This window comes from Vitis vinifera, chromosome 7, assembly GCF_030704535.1.
Source record: "Vitis vinifera cultivar Pinot Noir 40024 chromosome 7, ASM3070453v1".
NCBI lineage: Eukaryota > Viridiplantae > Streptophyta > Magnoliopsida > Vitales > Vitaceae > Vitis > Vitis vinifera.
The window spans coordinates 22,108,903-22,126,041 of NC_081811.1; the positions used below are offsets into that span (position 1 = coordinate 22,108,903).

The 17,139-nt window shown below is 30.3% G+C and overlaps 1 protein-coding gene across 1 annotated transcript; it reads right to left on the reverse strand.

The window, feature by feature from the left end:
• Positions 1–439: 439 nt before the first annotated feature.
• On the reverse strand, positions 440–2,946 carry FT (flowering locus T). The gene is given in 4 exon segments (NM_001280978.1): positions 440–904; positions 1,584–1,624; positions 2,534–2,595; positions 2,749–2,946. Coding segments are annotated over 4 exon segments (525 nt in total). The 3' UTR covers positions 440–680.
• Between the last annotated feature and the right edge of the window lie 14,193 nt (positions 2,947–17,139).

Below are 17,139 nucleotides of genomic sequence, written 5' to 3' on the forward strand. Positions count from 1 at the left end.
AATTAATTTGAATGATATTATGGTGACTAATCAAGTACCAAATTTAATTTTGGCCAATATATTCCATATGATAACAAGTTTCATTCTCTATTAAAAATTAATATATTAAGAGTCTATTTGATAATAATTTTAAGCAGCACTTTTAATATTTTTAATACTTAAAATTTTGTATCATTCAAGTGTTAAAAATATTATAAACGTTTTCTAAAATAACTCTCAAACGCACTCTAAGTATTTATTCAAATACACTAGTTTTATATTTTAAAGGTTATTATTTAATCTTAAAAGTTTTTTACATTCATGGTAAAAACCATGAAATATATTTAACTAGAAGCCACTCATACATTTATCACCAAGTTGCCTATTCAAGCATAAATATATGATCACTGATTTAGAATTAATTAAGGAAATTAAAGAAACATCGAACAATAGTTAATTAAAAAACTCGAAGAACGATTCATTAAGACCGAAACATTCATTGTTACATATTCTTCGATCTTATTGGCATATAACACAATATTCTATACATCATACATGATGATTAAGCTTAAGCTTAAGCTTGGTTTAGGCTAACACATATTGTGGATTATGCTTCACCCCATAGAGATCACTAGATGATATAGAGCAAATTGATAAATATAGCCTTTGTAAGTTGCGAGGTTGCGTACAAAATCCATTGATTATGATCTTCGACCACCCGAGCCGCCCTCCCTTTGGCAGTTAAAATAAACAGCAGCAACAGGCAAACCAAGATTATAAAGCTCAGCAAAGTCCCTAGTGTTGAAATTTTGACGCCACCCTGGTGCATACACTGTCTGCCTACCCAGTTGGCGAAACAATACAAAAACAAAGCGATGAATCCCAGCTGTTGGGCGTGGGCTCTCATAACACACAATCTCTTGGCCTGCATACATCCATTGATATGTGGTTGTCTAGCGAAGTATGTAAAACTTGATAGAATACTGACCAGTTGTGACTTGCAGTTATAGACTTATAGTTGGGTCTAATCATCAGTAGTAGTACTACTGACTGAAAGTGGCGAGTGTACGTAGCCCACTACTTACCACTGAATTATTATTGCAATCATAATGGAAGTTAAGAGGTGAGTTGGTAATGACCATCCATAAAAAGGTCATGTTGCTATCACCAGTACTATTGAGTCATAGTAGATGAAGCCTATCCGGCTATCCATCTTCCAGTGAATTGTTATTGCAATAATTGAAATTAAGATGGCTTCTTTTCATAAAAGGTCATGTTGCTATCATCAGTACTACTGAACTCATAGTAAATTAATGTAGCCCATCAACCACTGAATTATTATTGCCAGGAAAAGTGAAATGTCCATTGGTCTCTAGGAAAAGCCATAATGTTGTCGTGATCAATTTCACTTTAAGTTAGGCTTAATTAACCCCATCAAGGAGCTAGCATGCAAGTTTATCCATCGAACAAGACAAGTGATTGATTCCCACATCACCTTGTCGGATTTGATGGAAAACAGAAATTAAAGCTTAATCTCTAGGCGTATTCTAACATGCCATGAACCACAGAAAAAAGAAAAGATAGAGAAAAGATGTAATACTTACCGAAGTTTGCCCCAGTAGTTGCTGGAATATCAGTCACCAACCTAAAAAGTTCATTCAGAGAAGGATGTTGATTAATCAGCAGATGATAAGCATAACATTATTGAAAAGTAAGGGTAAGCCCATCTTTGACTTGGGGTTGGGGGTGGGGGGCGCTCTAAAGGAAGATAAAAGTTGATGGAAATTGAAAGCTAAACCCAACAGATACCCAGAATCATAAGTACAGAAATAAGTGGGAGAAATTGAAAGGGAAGTGATGCTGACAGTGAAAACAATAACAATGAATTTGGGCGAAATTAAAAAAGGGTAGGCAAGTGGGGATAAAGGGTATGTTGCCCATACCATGTGCATGGTACTTGTAGGACCCCACGGTATATCCCTGGAAAGCTGAAACCTTGTAAATACGAAAGCTACTTTTTAATTGAAGTGGCCCTTTTGCCCAAAATCAACCAATCAGGTGATCGTCAACCACAGAAACAAAAACTGCAGAGAGAGGTGGAGAGAGAGGGGTATCCTCCTCTGTCTTTTTCTACAAGTGAACAGTACTGCAGTAGCTTTCCTACAAGATTGGTAGTTTTTACAGAAGTCCATCTTCTGAGCTTTTACAAAAACCCATCTTATATTTTCCAAAGAGATTAGTCTTTCCTTAGTTTGAGCGCCCAAGAAAGAGGTCCTCTCTTCCTTTCTTCAACCATATTCCCAATCCCCAACGACAAAAACTCTCCTCAGTCCTCACGCACACACACACAAACATCCAAGGCAGTTTCTCGTCAGTTCAAACAACCACACAACCACCAAAACCCAGGCATATCTAGTGCGCATCTCTATGTGTGTGTGTGAGAGAGAGAGAGAGAGAGAAACAACTCATAGCCCCCCAAACCCAGACATAGCATGTCTCCATGTATGAGAAAGAGAGACAGAGAGAAAGAGAGGGGAAGAGGGAGAGTCCTAACCAATGTAAGTACTCCCTTAGGTTCGGATTACTGGGGCTTGGAGCGTCAGGGTCCACCATAACCTGCATGCAAATGGATAACAAGGTGAGTCAACTTCAAATGTGATCATAATAAAGTAAAGGAAGGAGACGGAGACGGAGACGGAGGAGGAGGAGGAGGAGGAGGAGGAGGAGGAGGAGGAAGGGGGGGTGAGGGGTGAGGGGCAGGAGACAAACCAAAGTATAGAAGGTCCTCAAGTCATCCCCTCCAATGTCCACCCTAGGTTGGCTGACTAGCTGAGAGGGTCTGAACTCACAGCCATTTGCTACTTCTCTATTATTGTAGGTCACCCTCAGAGTGATGGACCTGAGAAAGGGGTCCAGAACATCCCCGACAACGCGCCCAACAACAAGAGGATCCCTTTCCCTAGGCATCACACACACCTCACCGATACAATACAAGAGGGAGCTATCCAAACTGTATTGATCTATGGATTGTTTGCAAATATCATAGAGCCTCGGCCTCTGAATATATAACTAGTCCGGTGCTATCTGCCTTTATTTCTTATTCCATCGATGGAATCTATCTTTTATTTTTTTGAGTTTTTGTTTTTGTCTCAACAAAAGTCCTAAGATATCAGTTTGGCGCATAACCTCTTTCCCTTTTAGACTTAAAGTGAAGTGGACCTAGTTTATATTCGGTTTGATTGATACTCGCAGAAGTCGGTCCACAGCATCCCACCATTAATGTACAACATATCTGAACCTCCTCGTTGATTTGTAAAAAGTCTCCAAAGAGAAAAAACCTTGTATCAAAATCTGAGCATCCTGCTTTACACATGGCATTACTTGATTTGACACATCCTTTTCTAGGTTTAATTTCCGATGACCAGTTCAGGGACGGTGGGTTTTGATTTATTATCAACCAACTTCAATTACATGATCATTTTGTCCTTGATATTTCTACTAATTTCTCTCCGCGAATATTGTTCTGGTCATACTGATTTGACGCATGGTGTAGGCCTGATATTGGTCAATCAGTCCAACATGATAAAATTCCATTAAACCTTGTTGGATATGATCATGGATATATTCATATATATTACTTAGTAGCCTGAAATCAATAATTCCCGATGAACCCACCTCCCAAACATGTCTCTGAATTCATTCTTCTAAAATTAACAGGCACTTAATTGGCAATGTGATTGTGGTCATACTTGGCCTGCAACCAAAAAAGCTACAAGGTTAAAAGAAGATTCTCATGAAAGAATAAAGAGCTTTCTCATCTGGACTAAGGTAATTACCATTTTTAGACAGCAGCGTGACTCCAACTTCCAAAACAAGTTAGACACTGAAACAGGAGTTGTTGCCTCCCACTCACATTAATCGAGGGATATTTTTCTTATAGGGCCCCCATAAAGGCCATTTCAAATGCAAAGGCCATTTTTTTTTTTTTTTAATTCTTTCCCTTTTCCTAATTATAATAAATGGTTTTTCTCTGCTATTTTCGTACGTCTTTTAAAGTTAAATATACATGTTATTCCAAGTATTACTTCTGTGGTTGATCAGTTTAGAACTGTCATATTGAGTGCTTTGCTGATGTTTGGACAGTAGATGGGAAGTTGCCAGTTACCACCCCATGTACTACTTACCATCCAAACCCCCAAGTCTTTTTCACAATCCCATTTTTCTATGACATAACCTGCTGGCCCTTCCAAAGTGGTGTCACATTTTAATTTCTACATCACCGCACATGCATCACCATGTACATCTAATTTGTCCCGGATATATTTGAAGTTGTTTTCGTGCAATGTGATGTTTTGTCCCGGTATATTTGAAATTATTTTCTTGTGATTTATAGGAGAATTGTGTTTCCATCCTGTTGGACTGGATAATTGAATTAAGATCTTTTTATCACCCATGATTGATTTCAAGTATATGAGATAATAATGAATAAAAAAACTCATTTAACTCATTTTTGTCTTTATTCTATCACTCTTTACATATCACTATTAGCAAATTCTTTCTTATTTAACAATTTTAAAATTTTTCTTTGTTTTTTTAAAACTCTTTTATAAATAATTGAAAAATCAATATTATTTTATATTTTTAAATTATAAATAAACAAAATTATATTGATGATTTAAAAATTATTTTGAAAAATAATTTCTAAAAAATGTTAATTTAAATAAATAAAAATTATCTTTTATATTTTAGAAGTAAATAATTTAACGACTAAAATATTATTTAAAATAAATATATTCACTATTTTTTTATACTTAAAAATATTTTAAAATATTCTTTTTCTTATTATGAAATAAAAAGTTTAATTTTTTTTTAGTCTTCTTCCTTCCTTATTTTAATAACTTTTTGAATATGACTTTAATAATAAGTTATAGGAAATGTTGTAAATTTGTTTAATAAGGATTTTTTTAATGATTTGAATAAATTGAAAATTTATCAAAATAAGAAAAAGAAAAAAAAAAAGAGGATGAATGAAGAGTTTTTATTTTAAATATTCAATAAAAATATTTTCATATAACTTAATTTTAGATGGGAATTATATCAATACACAGTAGATATTGATTTTTTCTTATATAAAATGGTTAAATGGTGTATTTACTCATTTTAGATGCAAATAAGAAGTTACAAATTATATATATTATATTTGAGTTTGGTTCAAAAATATTTTTCTAATTTTTATTTTTATTTTCTATATTATCCTTTTTGAAAATACATTTAATTAAAAATGAAAACTATTTTTAAAAATTAAAATCTTGTTTAGTACTATTTTTTCATATGAAAATAATAAAAAGACATAAAAAAGTTTGACCCTAAGTCATACACTTTATTTAACTCCCACATGGAAATTCCAATACTTTTTACAGTAATGATGTTTAGGGAAAATTTTTTTACCTTAAGTCATTCATCATTTTCTCAATCAAATCATTAGAAACATGGTTAACACACCTACATGAACACAAAACTTAGAGGGATATGGAATTTGTGTCATTGTACAAAAGTATTACACTAACCGTACAATGAAAATATACTAAGTATATAAGGGTGTATAAGGCTATCATTTGTAAAATATTTTAATCGATTATGAACTACATTTTATTTTCCTTGTTACCCACATATTGTACACTTATGTCATACACTTTATTTAACTTTCATATAAAAATTATAATATTTTTCACAATAATGATATTTAGAGAAAAAATTGACCAGGAGAGAAATGAAATTTGTACCACTATACAAGGGTATTAAACTAACTGTACAAAGGAAATATACAAAGTATACAAGGGTATACAAGACTGCCATTTTTGAAAAATTTCAGTTGATTCTAAATCACTCATTTATTTTCCTTGTCACCCAAAGATTGTATTATGGATACATAATTTAGGAGATGTATGAAATTTGCACCACTATACAAGATTACACTAATTGTATAAGGGAAATGTACCGAGTGTATAAGAGTGTACAAGACTCCTAATGGGTTTTGTACAATTTTTAAACAACTTGAGTTTGACATTAGAACGATTATTGATAGTTTTTTTTTTTTTTTTCCTACCAAACTATGAGAAATAATATCCAACACATTTATTATTTCGTAAGTAAGAAACAAAAAAAATATTTGCTAAGGTATTTAAAAAATATTTATCATATATTCTATAAGTTTGAAAAAAAAATATATTTAATGATGTCTAATTTGTAAGTTAGAACAAACAAATAATACTAATATTTTATAAGATGTTTAAAAATTATTTAATATATGAGAGAAATAATGTAAGTTTGAAATAAAGAATAATATTTATTATATATTATGTAAGTTTGAAAAAAAAAGAATAATATTTGATGAGGTATTTAAAAGTTATTTATTTCTAAAATATATTTGATAATAATAATTTTTAATCATTTATTTTTTATATTTAATTTATTATTAGAGAAAAATGATTGATAAATTATTTAACTTGGTCCCACTGATAAATAGAGGATAAAATAGTAAAAAAGTTAAAAAAGAGAATAAGAAAGGTGGGGGTGATCGAAAATCTTTTTATTTAATAGTGAAAGGTATTTTAGAGAATTTTTAAAGATAATATCCTTTCTCTTTTAAGTTTAATTATGAGTGATAATCGTACCTCGTCTTAAATATCTACCCAACTGGGTGGGAACACAATTCTCCCTTTTTGTTGTCTTCCGGCTGTGGTCTCCTACAATTTTCGTGGGAACAAGTTCAGTTGAGCCCACACAGGATATCTCATACTGGCTACAAAAGTTTCGATGTGACAGACATTTTGTTGGTTCCACGGCACTTTGAGGGGAATGGTTTTATGCAGCAGCAATAACATTTATGATAATCTCATTAATTTCTTTACTTTTCTTCTGAATGCTGATTACTTTTCTGCTCATCTGAACTTCTAGGGGGCCTGCATGAAAACCTACAGCCACTTAATTATTAGGGTTTCCTTTTCTTTCTTTTCGTTTTCTTTTCCTTTGGGATCGAATCTGGACGTACGGGAGACAAAAAATGGCATAGTTACCAAACCAACAAAGCAAGAGGGTCATTATCAAAACTCTGAGAATCACAGAAAATATAAAGATTAAATCAACTAAATGTATGTATGGCCTATGTTTTCTTTTCACTACTGTAATTGATGGTAGATTATGACTGCTCAGCTAGATGAGTACTTGTACAATCTCAGGCTCAGGATTAGTATTATATACTTGAAGAAAAAGATAAAAGAAAAAGTAGTGATGGCTAAAATAAGAAAAAGAAAAAAGAAAAGTTGTAATGGCTATAAAAGAACCTAAGGGAATTGTTCGATAAAGCTAAAGAGGGGATCAGATCACTCAGTAGAAAAACTCAGATTTGTAAAAGGCCAAACAACGACCGACCATTCTTAGATAACAACGTCAAGAATTCCATAGACTGGAACCCACTTCTCCTCTTTTGTGTACCTTGAGATATTGGGCATTTTATGGATACAATTTGTTTGGTAGCTCCACACCAGCCAAAAACTTTTATCGGTAACAAACGATATGGGTATCAACCATTCATAAGGTCAGTAGCAAAGATAGAATAATTCAGGTAAGTTTCCGACACACCTGATGGAATTTGATTCTAACTGAATCAACAATGGACCTTTTAAAGAATACCTGCATGTATAGAAATGGCCCTGGATCATCTTCTTCATGCATGCAGTTTTATAATATTTTATGCATGAAATTCAATCAAATTAAATGCCAAAAAATCTTCATACTAATGTGTATATATATATGTATGATTATACATACCATCTGATCAAAACCTTACGGACTGCACTATCGTGAAACTGCACTACTGTGTTAAAGTTGCAAGTGGACAGAAAGAGAATCTGAGTGGAGTTTTTCTCAGCTACTGTCACCTTTCATTTATATATATAAATGTATTTAATCTTTGGTGAAGAAGAAGTCATGGTCACGGAAGAAACCTTCCCAATATGGAAAGGATTAGCCAGGCTGATAAGCCACAAGTCTTGCGCATGCATCTCTAAGAAAAGCACAACCTTTGCTTAGTGCATGCCTTTTGTCTAGCAAATTTTGAAAGTGTATTATGTCGAAGCTGCTTTTCATTATCCCTGATGGTAATGTGCCACCTACAACAAATATATGTTTTTGTCAGGAAATTAATTTGTGAGTTGTGGTTAGAGTTTTACACCCAAAAAAAAAAAAAAAAACCTTTATTCATGATGGGTGTATACCGTGTATTGCAAGAAGTTGCAAAAATGGGAAGCAGTCACCTCCATTGCACAGAATAAAAGAAACTTCCCCCCCCCCCCCAAAAAAAAGTCACAATAAAATATCACCTTTTGCCATGAAATAAAATATTCATTGCCAATAGCCACATTTCACCATGAGAAGAATTGTGGTAAAATTCACTTTCCATATTGAATGAAAAAAAAAAATCAAAAACAAAAAGGTTATTAATTTGGATGCTTTTTTTTAAAATTTTTTTTTTTTATGTTGCATTTGCTAACACAATGTATTTGAAAAATAAAGAAGCTTCTGCACTAGTTCTACACAGCTGTATACTACGAGCTGCAAGTGGTGCGCAGAGCCTTGAAAGATGTAAGAGACCTAGTACCCAACATTAATGTGACCTTCACTTATCACCTAAAACAATGCCTTCTTTTTAGGTCAGAGTACCCTTGGTTCCAGTGACATGTCCTCCTTCCTTCTCCATCATTCCTTGCTACATCCAAACTATAATTTCATTTCATTTCATTTCCCTCAATATTTGAGATGATCGATCAGGAGAAATAATTAAGATTAGACAGTGCTTGCACATTGTTCATGGAGTCTGCTTCTTCAGTCCAAGATCTAATAATCTTTGATTCTCATGAATTAATTAAAACAATAAATGTACATATTTTTTTAATAATCATTCATTGATGAAGAAACATAAAAAAATGCCAGCTGAGAATGAAAAAGGATATGAAAAGTAGTATGACCAAAAGCTGGGTTTTGATAGGTTCCATCAAATTCATTTCGTATCATGTGTGTGATAGTGGGCCAAATCTGCCTTGCAAAGACAGCTTCAAAGTGTCCCTTTGGTAGTGCATCGTACACAAGGGGGATTACTTTTATTCTGTCCATGATATTTATTGGATGCCTTTCTGGCAATCAAAGCACTAGCAAAAGTGCTCTGTGAATGATAAAAAACAAATTAAAGTTCACACATCAACTTGTTGGGGAGACTTTGAATTATGGACATTGTGCACTTTATTTGAATCACCAGAAAGCTTTTATGCTTTATGCATCTGCAGAAAGAAAAAGGTGCGCAAGATTGTGAGATTTGCATTTACATCTTAATATAATAAATACTACTTTTAACATCTATTAACCCAAAACATTGAGATGATCATACACATTATTTAGAGAGGAAGATTGTATCATTCCATTTTCAATAATGTAACAGTGCATTGATGTTCATTGTCATCGATCCTAGCTTAGTATTCAACTTGATTCTTATAATTGGTCAACCCTATTTTTAATAATTAATTTTGTAAGTCTTCATGACACTCATTTTTTTTTTTCTAAGTACGACGAGGCCTTTCTTTAGTTATAAATTAATTTTATGAGTTTTCATGATGCTCGTTCTTCTTTTTCTCTTGTGCGAGGTCTTTCCTTCATTTTGAATATTTTTCCAAGTCTTTATGATGCTTGACTTTTCCTTAGTTTGAAAGTAATTTTCTAAGACATCTTTCCTTAGTTTAAAAGTAATTTTCTAAGTCTTCATAATACTCGTTCTTCTTCTTTCCTTAGTTCGAAAGAATTTTTTTTTTTTAAGTCTTCATGATATTCTTCTTCTTCATTCATCTTCTTTCCCTAGTTTGAAAGTAATTTTATAAGTCTTTATGATGTTCATTCTTTTTCTTTTTTTTTCCTGAAATGATTTTTTTAAATCTTCTCCTTCATTTATCTTCTTTCCTTAGTTTGAAAGTAATTTTCTAAGTCTTTACAATGTTTATTCATTCTTCTTATTCTTCTTCTTGAAGTGATTTTTTTTTTAAATTTCCATATATTAAAGGCCTTTATTTAGTTATTCTTTTTCTTCTTTCTTCTGAAGTTATTTTTTTAAATCCCTATATATAAAAGGGCTTTTTCTAAATCTCTACATATACAAAGCCTTTATTCTTCTTCTTCCTCTTGAAGTGATTTTTTTAAATCTATACATATACAAGGCCTTTATTTACTCTCCTCCTTCTTCTTCCTCCTCCTCTTCCTAAAGTGATTTTTTTTTAAAATCTTTTCTTCTTCCTTCTCTTGAAGTGATTTATTTTTAAATCTCGTCTTACTAAAGTAATTTTTTTAAATCTCCACATATACAATGCCTAAACATGCCCTTATTTTGTTCTTTCTCCTCTTCCAAAAGTGTTTTTTTTTGTTAATAGATTATAGATACAAGGGCTTTATTTAGTTCTAAAAGAGATTTATTAAGTCTTCATAATACAAATTATTAAGTCTTCATAATAATCATTCTTCTTCTTCTTCTTCTTCTTAAAGTGTTTTTTTAAGTCCTTATATGAGGCCCATATATGAGGCCTTTCCTTAGTTCTAAAGTAATTTTCTAAGTCTCCTTATTCCTATTTATTTTTTTAAATCTATATATATGAGGTCTTTATTTAGTTCTAAAGTGATTTTCTAAGTCTTCATGATGCTCATTCATCATTTTCATCATCATCTTCTTCTTCTTCTTTTTATGCTCCTTCTCCTTCTCCTCCTCTTCTTCTTTAGTTCTAAAGTGATTTTCAAAGTCCCTATAGAGGGTCTTTCCTTCCTTAAAGTAATTATCATGATGCTCATTCTTCTTCTTCTTTTTCTTCTGCTCCTCTTCTTTAGTTCTGAAGGGTTTTCCAAGTCCCTATACAAGGCTTTTGCTTGGTTGAAAAGTAATTTTCTAAGTCTTCATGATGCTTTTTTTTCTTCTTCTTCTTGTCTTCTTCTTTTCATCTTATTCTTTTCATAAAAATATTCTTCTTCTTTTTTCTTTTCATAGAAATATTACCAGTTGGATTTATAAAAAATATTGAAAAATATCGATAACATCAAATGAAATTTTAGACACAAAATATTTATAAGATAAAAATTCATCAAACAAATAGAAATATTGAGAAAAAGTCTAGGAAATGATATTACAATTTTGATGGTGCATATTTGAAATTATTTTATTAAAGGACATAGTTTTAAAAGGGTAAGACACACCTAAAATATAAAAGTCTCTCGAAACTTGGGTACAATACAAGGTGCACACCTAAGTATTTGTGACATGATTTAGAATATATATCAATTTTATAAAATATGATCTAAAATTCAATCCAACAAAAAATAAATAAAAATAGGACCTATTTGACAATATTTTTAAAAATTGTTTTTAAATAGGAATAATTTTTTAAAATAATTTTTAGGAATAAAATTCCATTTAGGAACTCAAGTATAGAAAACCATTTTCTCGACTTCTTTTCTATAAGGGTAGTGTTCATTTATATACAATATAGAAGTTCTCATAATATTCTTTATATTTCCAATTATTTTCTAGAACACTACAAAAAAATAATCTGAAAACACCTCTAAAAAACCATTTAGAACAAATTTTCAAATATATATATGGAAAAAAAAACAAAGACAAGTGCCACTTTTAATTTAGAAAACATTTTCTATTTTAAAGAATAATGTAGGACTAATTTCAAGAATAGTATTCAAATACACTCAAAGACTCTAAATATTTAAAAGAAACATTCAAAATAGAAGTAATGAAATTATATATATTTTAACATTCGGTTAGAAATTTTAAAAATAAAATGCTTAAAACTGAAAAAGAAAAGTAGATGATGTGTGCCCCTCTAAAAACGTGCACACCTTAGCAAATGATCCTTAGAACCAGGGAGGGGTTGCTTCTTGTGGAAGGGTTGACACTAGGAAATGAAGTGTTCTATGCTACCAGTAGATTGTCCATATTATTATAATTTCCATATATTTGAAACAAAACAATTTCGTTAAAGAATTCTATGTGAAATAACTTCATATTTCTATGTATTGTGAAAATAAATAAAAACAAGAAAACTTATAAATACCTCCCTGGCTTCTATTATGGAAAAATGTCTAAATAGGGAATATCCCACTTCTCTCTTCATTATTTCAACAAAGGCTCTCAAAACCATTACGTCATGTTTGATTGATCGGATATAGTATGACTGGTGATGAAATATGATAAGTTATCTCATCACTTATCCAGTCTCATGTTCAACCAAACATAAGATAGGATAAACGGTAGGATACATTACCTACCATTTTTTTTTTCATCACTTTCACATGAAATAGGTTAATATCATGGTAAGATATAAGATATACATATTTCATGTATCAAAAATTCATTTTTTTTTTTATCATTTTTTTTATTTTTTAATATATTCTTTTTACAAAATAATTTTTTATTATAAATTAAATTGATGATTAAAAAAGAAAAACTAAAAAAAAAAATTTATAAAATAATATTAATATATGATATATAAATTATTTTTATATATTAAATAACATAATATAAAAAAATTTATTTGTAAAAGTTTAAATATTTTAATCATGAATATTATTAAACATAACAAAATTTTCATTTTTTTAAATAGAAAATATTCGAATGTGATATAATTTTTATTTTAAACATTGAAAATAATGTATATTTCATATTATTTTTTATTTATTTCATAAATTAAATATAAATATAAGATATTATATCTCATTAGGTATGTTACCTTAAAATATCATGTTCATAAGATATGTATATTCAATGATATCATATCTCATTGAAAATCATATCCTAAGATATGCATATTCTATCCCACCAACCAAACATAGCCTTAATGTTAATAAACAAAAACAAATCCCTAAAGTTTGAATTGTTGCAAGGAAGAATATAAAAATCATAAAAAGATTTTTGTCTCATGCTATCTTTACATTCCTATTGCAATCCAAGGAAGAATATAAGATTCATAAAGAGACTTCTATCACATCCTATATTTGTAAACTCTTCACATTCCCTTTGTAAACTCTTTACATTGCCATCACAATCCAAGGAAGAATATAAAATTCATAAAGAGAGTTCTATCACATCCTATCTATACATTCTCATTACAAATTTACAATCCAAGGAAGAATATAGAATTCCAAAAAAGACTTATCATATTCTATGATTATAAATTCTATCAATTCCCATCCCACTTTTATAGTTAGATCTTTTTAAGTTTGGCACATATGAAAAAAGATAGTTTTATTGGCTTTTAGAAATGATCTTCAACTATTCTAAGCCTTAAATATTAACTATTTATGCTTACATTTATGTTATTTGGTGAATAGGAGAAATAAGAGGCTCATGCAAAATTTTATATCATTGTAATAAGAAAAAATTAACGTTTCTTAACAATATTTTGTATGGAGTCTAAAGTTGAGTAAAAATAGAAACTATGGGTTTTTTTTATAATAGTTTCACAAACCATTTTTTTTCTTCTTCATATTTTCATATTTAAAGCATAAAATATAAAAGTTCTTAAATTATTCTTCATATTTTCAATTATTATTCAAAATATTGCATAAAAAATAATTGAAAATAGCAATGTTTTCAGAACCGAACTGGTCATTGAACCGAAAAAATTATCGATTCACGGTTCATTGGTTGGACTGACGATCGAATCGGTGACGTCATACATACATATTTTATAAATTATTAAAATTTAAAATAATTATAAAAATTAAAATAATAATTTATATATTATTTAAAAATTAAAATTTTATTTGAAAATTAGGAAATTAGTTTCAAATTAGAAATTTAAATTAAAATCATAATTTTAATTTAAAATTTAAAATTTTAATATTTATTTTTAAACAAAAAACTTATTTCAAAATAAAAAATTTATTTAAAATTGTAATATTTTTACCATTAAATCATATCTCATTCATATAAAAAACCTTTTTTAGTTTTTACTTTATCAACTCCCAATCTCCCACCTTGAGTCCTCTTCCTTCCTCAAATACTCATTTTAAATGTTTCCATCATTCTTTATTTACTTCCAAATTTATTTCTCTCAATTTTTAATTTATCTCTTATTACTCATATCCAATTTTTTTCTCTTTGTTTAGGTTTACTCTTTCTTTTTTCTAATATCATACTTTTTCTAATTAAATGAAAATTAAGTTCTTGATATATGAGTTGGTATAAATAAAACTTAATTTTAGTATAGTTTAAATTACCATTATTATTAAAAACTAATTCAAGATTTTTTTTTAAAAACTAATTCAATAAAACTTAATTATGGTATAGTTGAAATTAAAAGAGTGGTCAATTTTACAATTTGATAGAGAATTGGATGTCTAAATAACCTATTTCCTTATCAAACAAAATTTTGAATAGTATAAGCACGAAACAGTCCGAAGGGGGGGTTACAGGCGGTCGGAGAGGGTTTATAGGCAGGGGGGTTTATAGCGGCAGGGGTGGCTTGCCGGCTTGCAACGGTGCGGCAGGGAAAAGACTACTTAGGCGACGGTGTTACGGCTGGTGGAGAGAGATTTTGCACGATGAAATGGCCGACGGAGGGGAGGTTTTATATCCTCCAAAACGTAGTCGTTTTGATGTTAGAATCATCATAAAGACGTTGTTTTGATGCTAAAAAAAAATAATTAAAAAAATAATTGAACAAGCCGGTTCGTCCGGTTCACTGGTTGAACCGTCGGTTCAATCGGTTCGATCCCGGTTCAACCTGTTTTCGGTCTAATTAACTGGACCGGAACCATGACCAGCCGACGGTCGAACTGGCTGGGTCCGGTTTTTTAAACCATGGAAAATATCTCATATTTGTTGTACAAAATATTTTTTTTAAAAAAATAATAAATTCTTAAAAATCTATTTTCTATCAAAAAATTATCAAACTTATTTTCTAAATTAGAAAACTATTTTCTAGAACTATTTCTAAATAAACCTTATATATTTGAATAAAAATAATATTTTAGTATGTTTTTGGTATAAAACTAGATTTAGTTTTTTTTTTTTTTCTTGAGGTAAAATATCTATTGTTCCATGTTAGGGATGGTAATGGGAATTTTTTTTTAGGACCTCTTTTTGTTAACATAATTGGATTAGGCTACCCTACCCCACCCGCTTTGATTATATACATAATTAAATGAAATAATTTAATTTATTTTTAGTTTTCATAACAATAAATAATAAAAATTTAAATATTCATTAATTTTAAATTATGTTTATTTTTAATATAATTAAAAAAATTTAAATGAAGAATACAAAAATATTAATGGGAACAAACTGAGGTTTCTATGAGAAATTCCTTTACCTACCCAGAATGAATGAGAATGAGAATAAGGGTGACTCATCTCACTTTGCTTTCATTGCTTCGAAACTTGTTTCTATTTATAATTTTCATTTATGATAAAGAAACCAATGATTAATGGATTGGGTAAGTAAATGATAGGAGGACAACAAATTAGTTTAAGAAAAAAGATAATATTTTTACTTCTTCTACTATATCTCTTTGATTGGTATATATCTCTTACCTCAATCCACATATTGTAATAATGTGAATATGACTGTGCTTAATTTTTATTTTAGAGTTTTTGTTGGTATGTTATGTTTATTTCCTGATTTGAGGGAGACAAAATAGAAAGAAAAATATAAATAAAAAAAAAGTGAAAAAATTTATAAACTTTTTCTCTTGTTTTGGTAAACCTATCATTATAGGTTCTAGTATACTATTTGGAATGCGATGAACTTGAAAAGACATTAATTGTATGAAGTTGACTTCAATAGAGTCAAACGACCCAAATTGAATTATGTAAGCATGATTGATTTCTTTGACATGGATTTGAGAAGTTCCTGATATGAAGTTGGAAATTGCTACATCTTCTTCAAGGTCAATCTTTCCTTGTCAGACTAATTTCATTGTCTTATCTTTCAGAACAAAGAATTGTTCAACAAGATGACTAATAAGTCGATGATATTTGTAATATTTTGGATCATCTATTCGACCAACCTTCTCATGACGTTTCATTTATGAAAGTTCAATTAACTTTAACTTAAGAAGGTCTTCAAGCATTCCGGGGATTCATGACTCTTACCTTTATCTTTTTAAGTACTTATATAATCATCCTTCATTTTATTTGTTTTGCTCAAGAATCTAGTTTGAGCTATATTTGTTGTCGTAGTTTTCTTACTACTAGTTTTAAGAAAAGCCTTATCCCCTTTATGGTTGTTAAGTTTTTCCTTGCTTCTTTTTGGATTTTGGGTAGGTGGATCCATGCTTCCATTAGCAACAATGCTAAGCTCCATGTCATGAGCTCATGTCACCAACTCTTTAAAAGTTTTTGGTCTTATCCCTTGAAGAATATAGTGTAAACCCCGATGTATTCCTTGTGTACACATCTCAATAGCAAAAAAATCAGCTAACCTATCATTGTAATTAAGACTTAGGTATTTTCATCTATTGATATAGTCAATAACAAGTTCATCTTTCCATTGGTGAGTATTTGAGCTTTATCATTCTTATAATGCATCACATACTATAAAAAAATTGAGGAACTCTCACTCAAATTGTTCCCAATTGTCTATGGAGCCAGACTCGAGGTCATTGTACCAGTCAAAGGCATTTCCCTTTAATAATTGAAAAATTGTTTGACTAGGAGATCCCCTTAAGTGCCTGCATTGTTACAAGTTTCCATAAAATGAGGGACATGTTGTCTTGGATTTCCCCTATCATCGAATTATTGGAATTTCAGTGATTAAAAGCCTATAGGCATTCTCAATTGCTCAATCCTCTAAGAATAAGGCTTAGCATAAGATGGGAAGATAAAACACTACTTTCTATTGGGATTGGGCCCCTAAAAACAAGACATGATGTAACAAAGTCAGACTTGACTATCCACTTCCTATCCATTTTATGCATTGACATTGATTTGAGCATTCAACTCATATCTCTTACATTGTACATGACTTGGGTATGTTAGGATTTGCATAGAAGATATAAGTCATGAGTTCCTTATAAGTAAATAAATTGTCCATAGTTAGTTCATGGATTTGATCAATCCAAT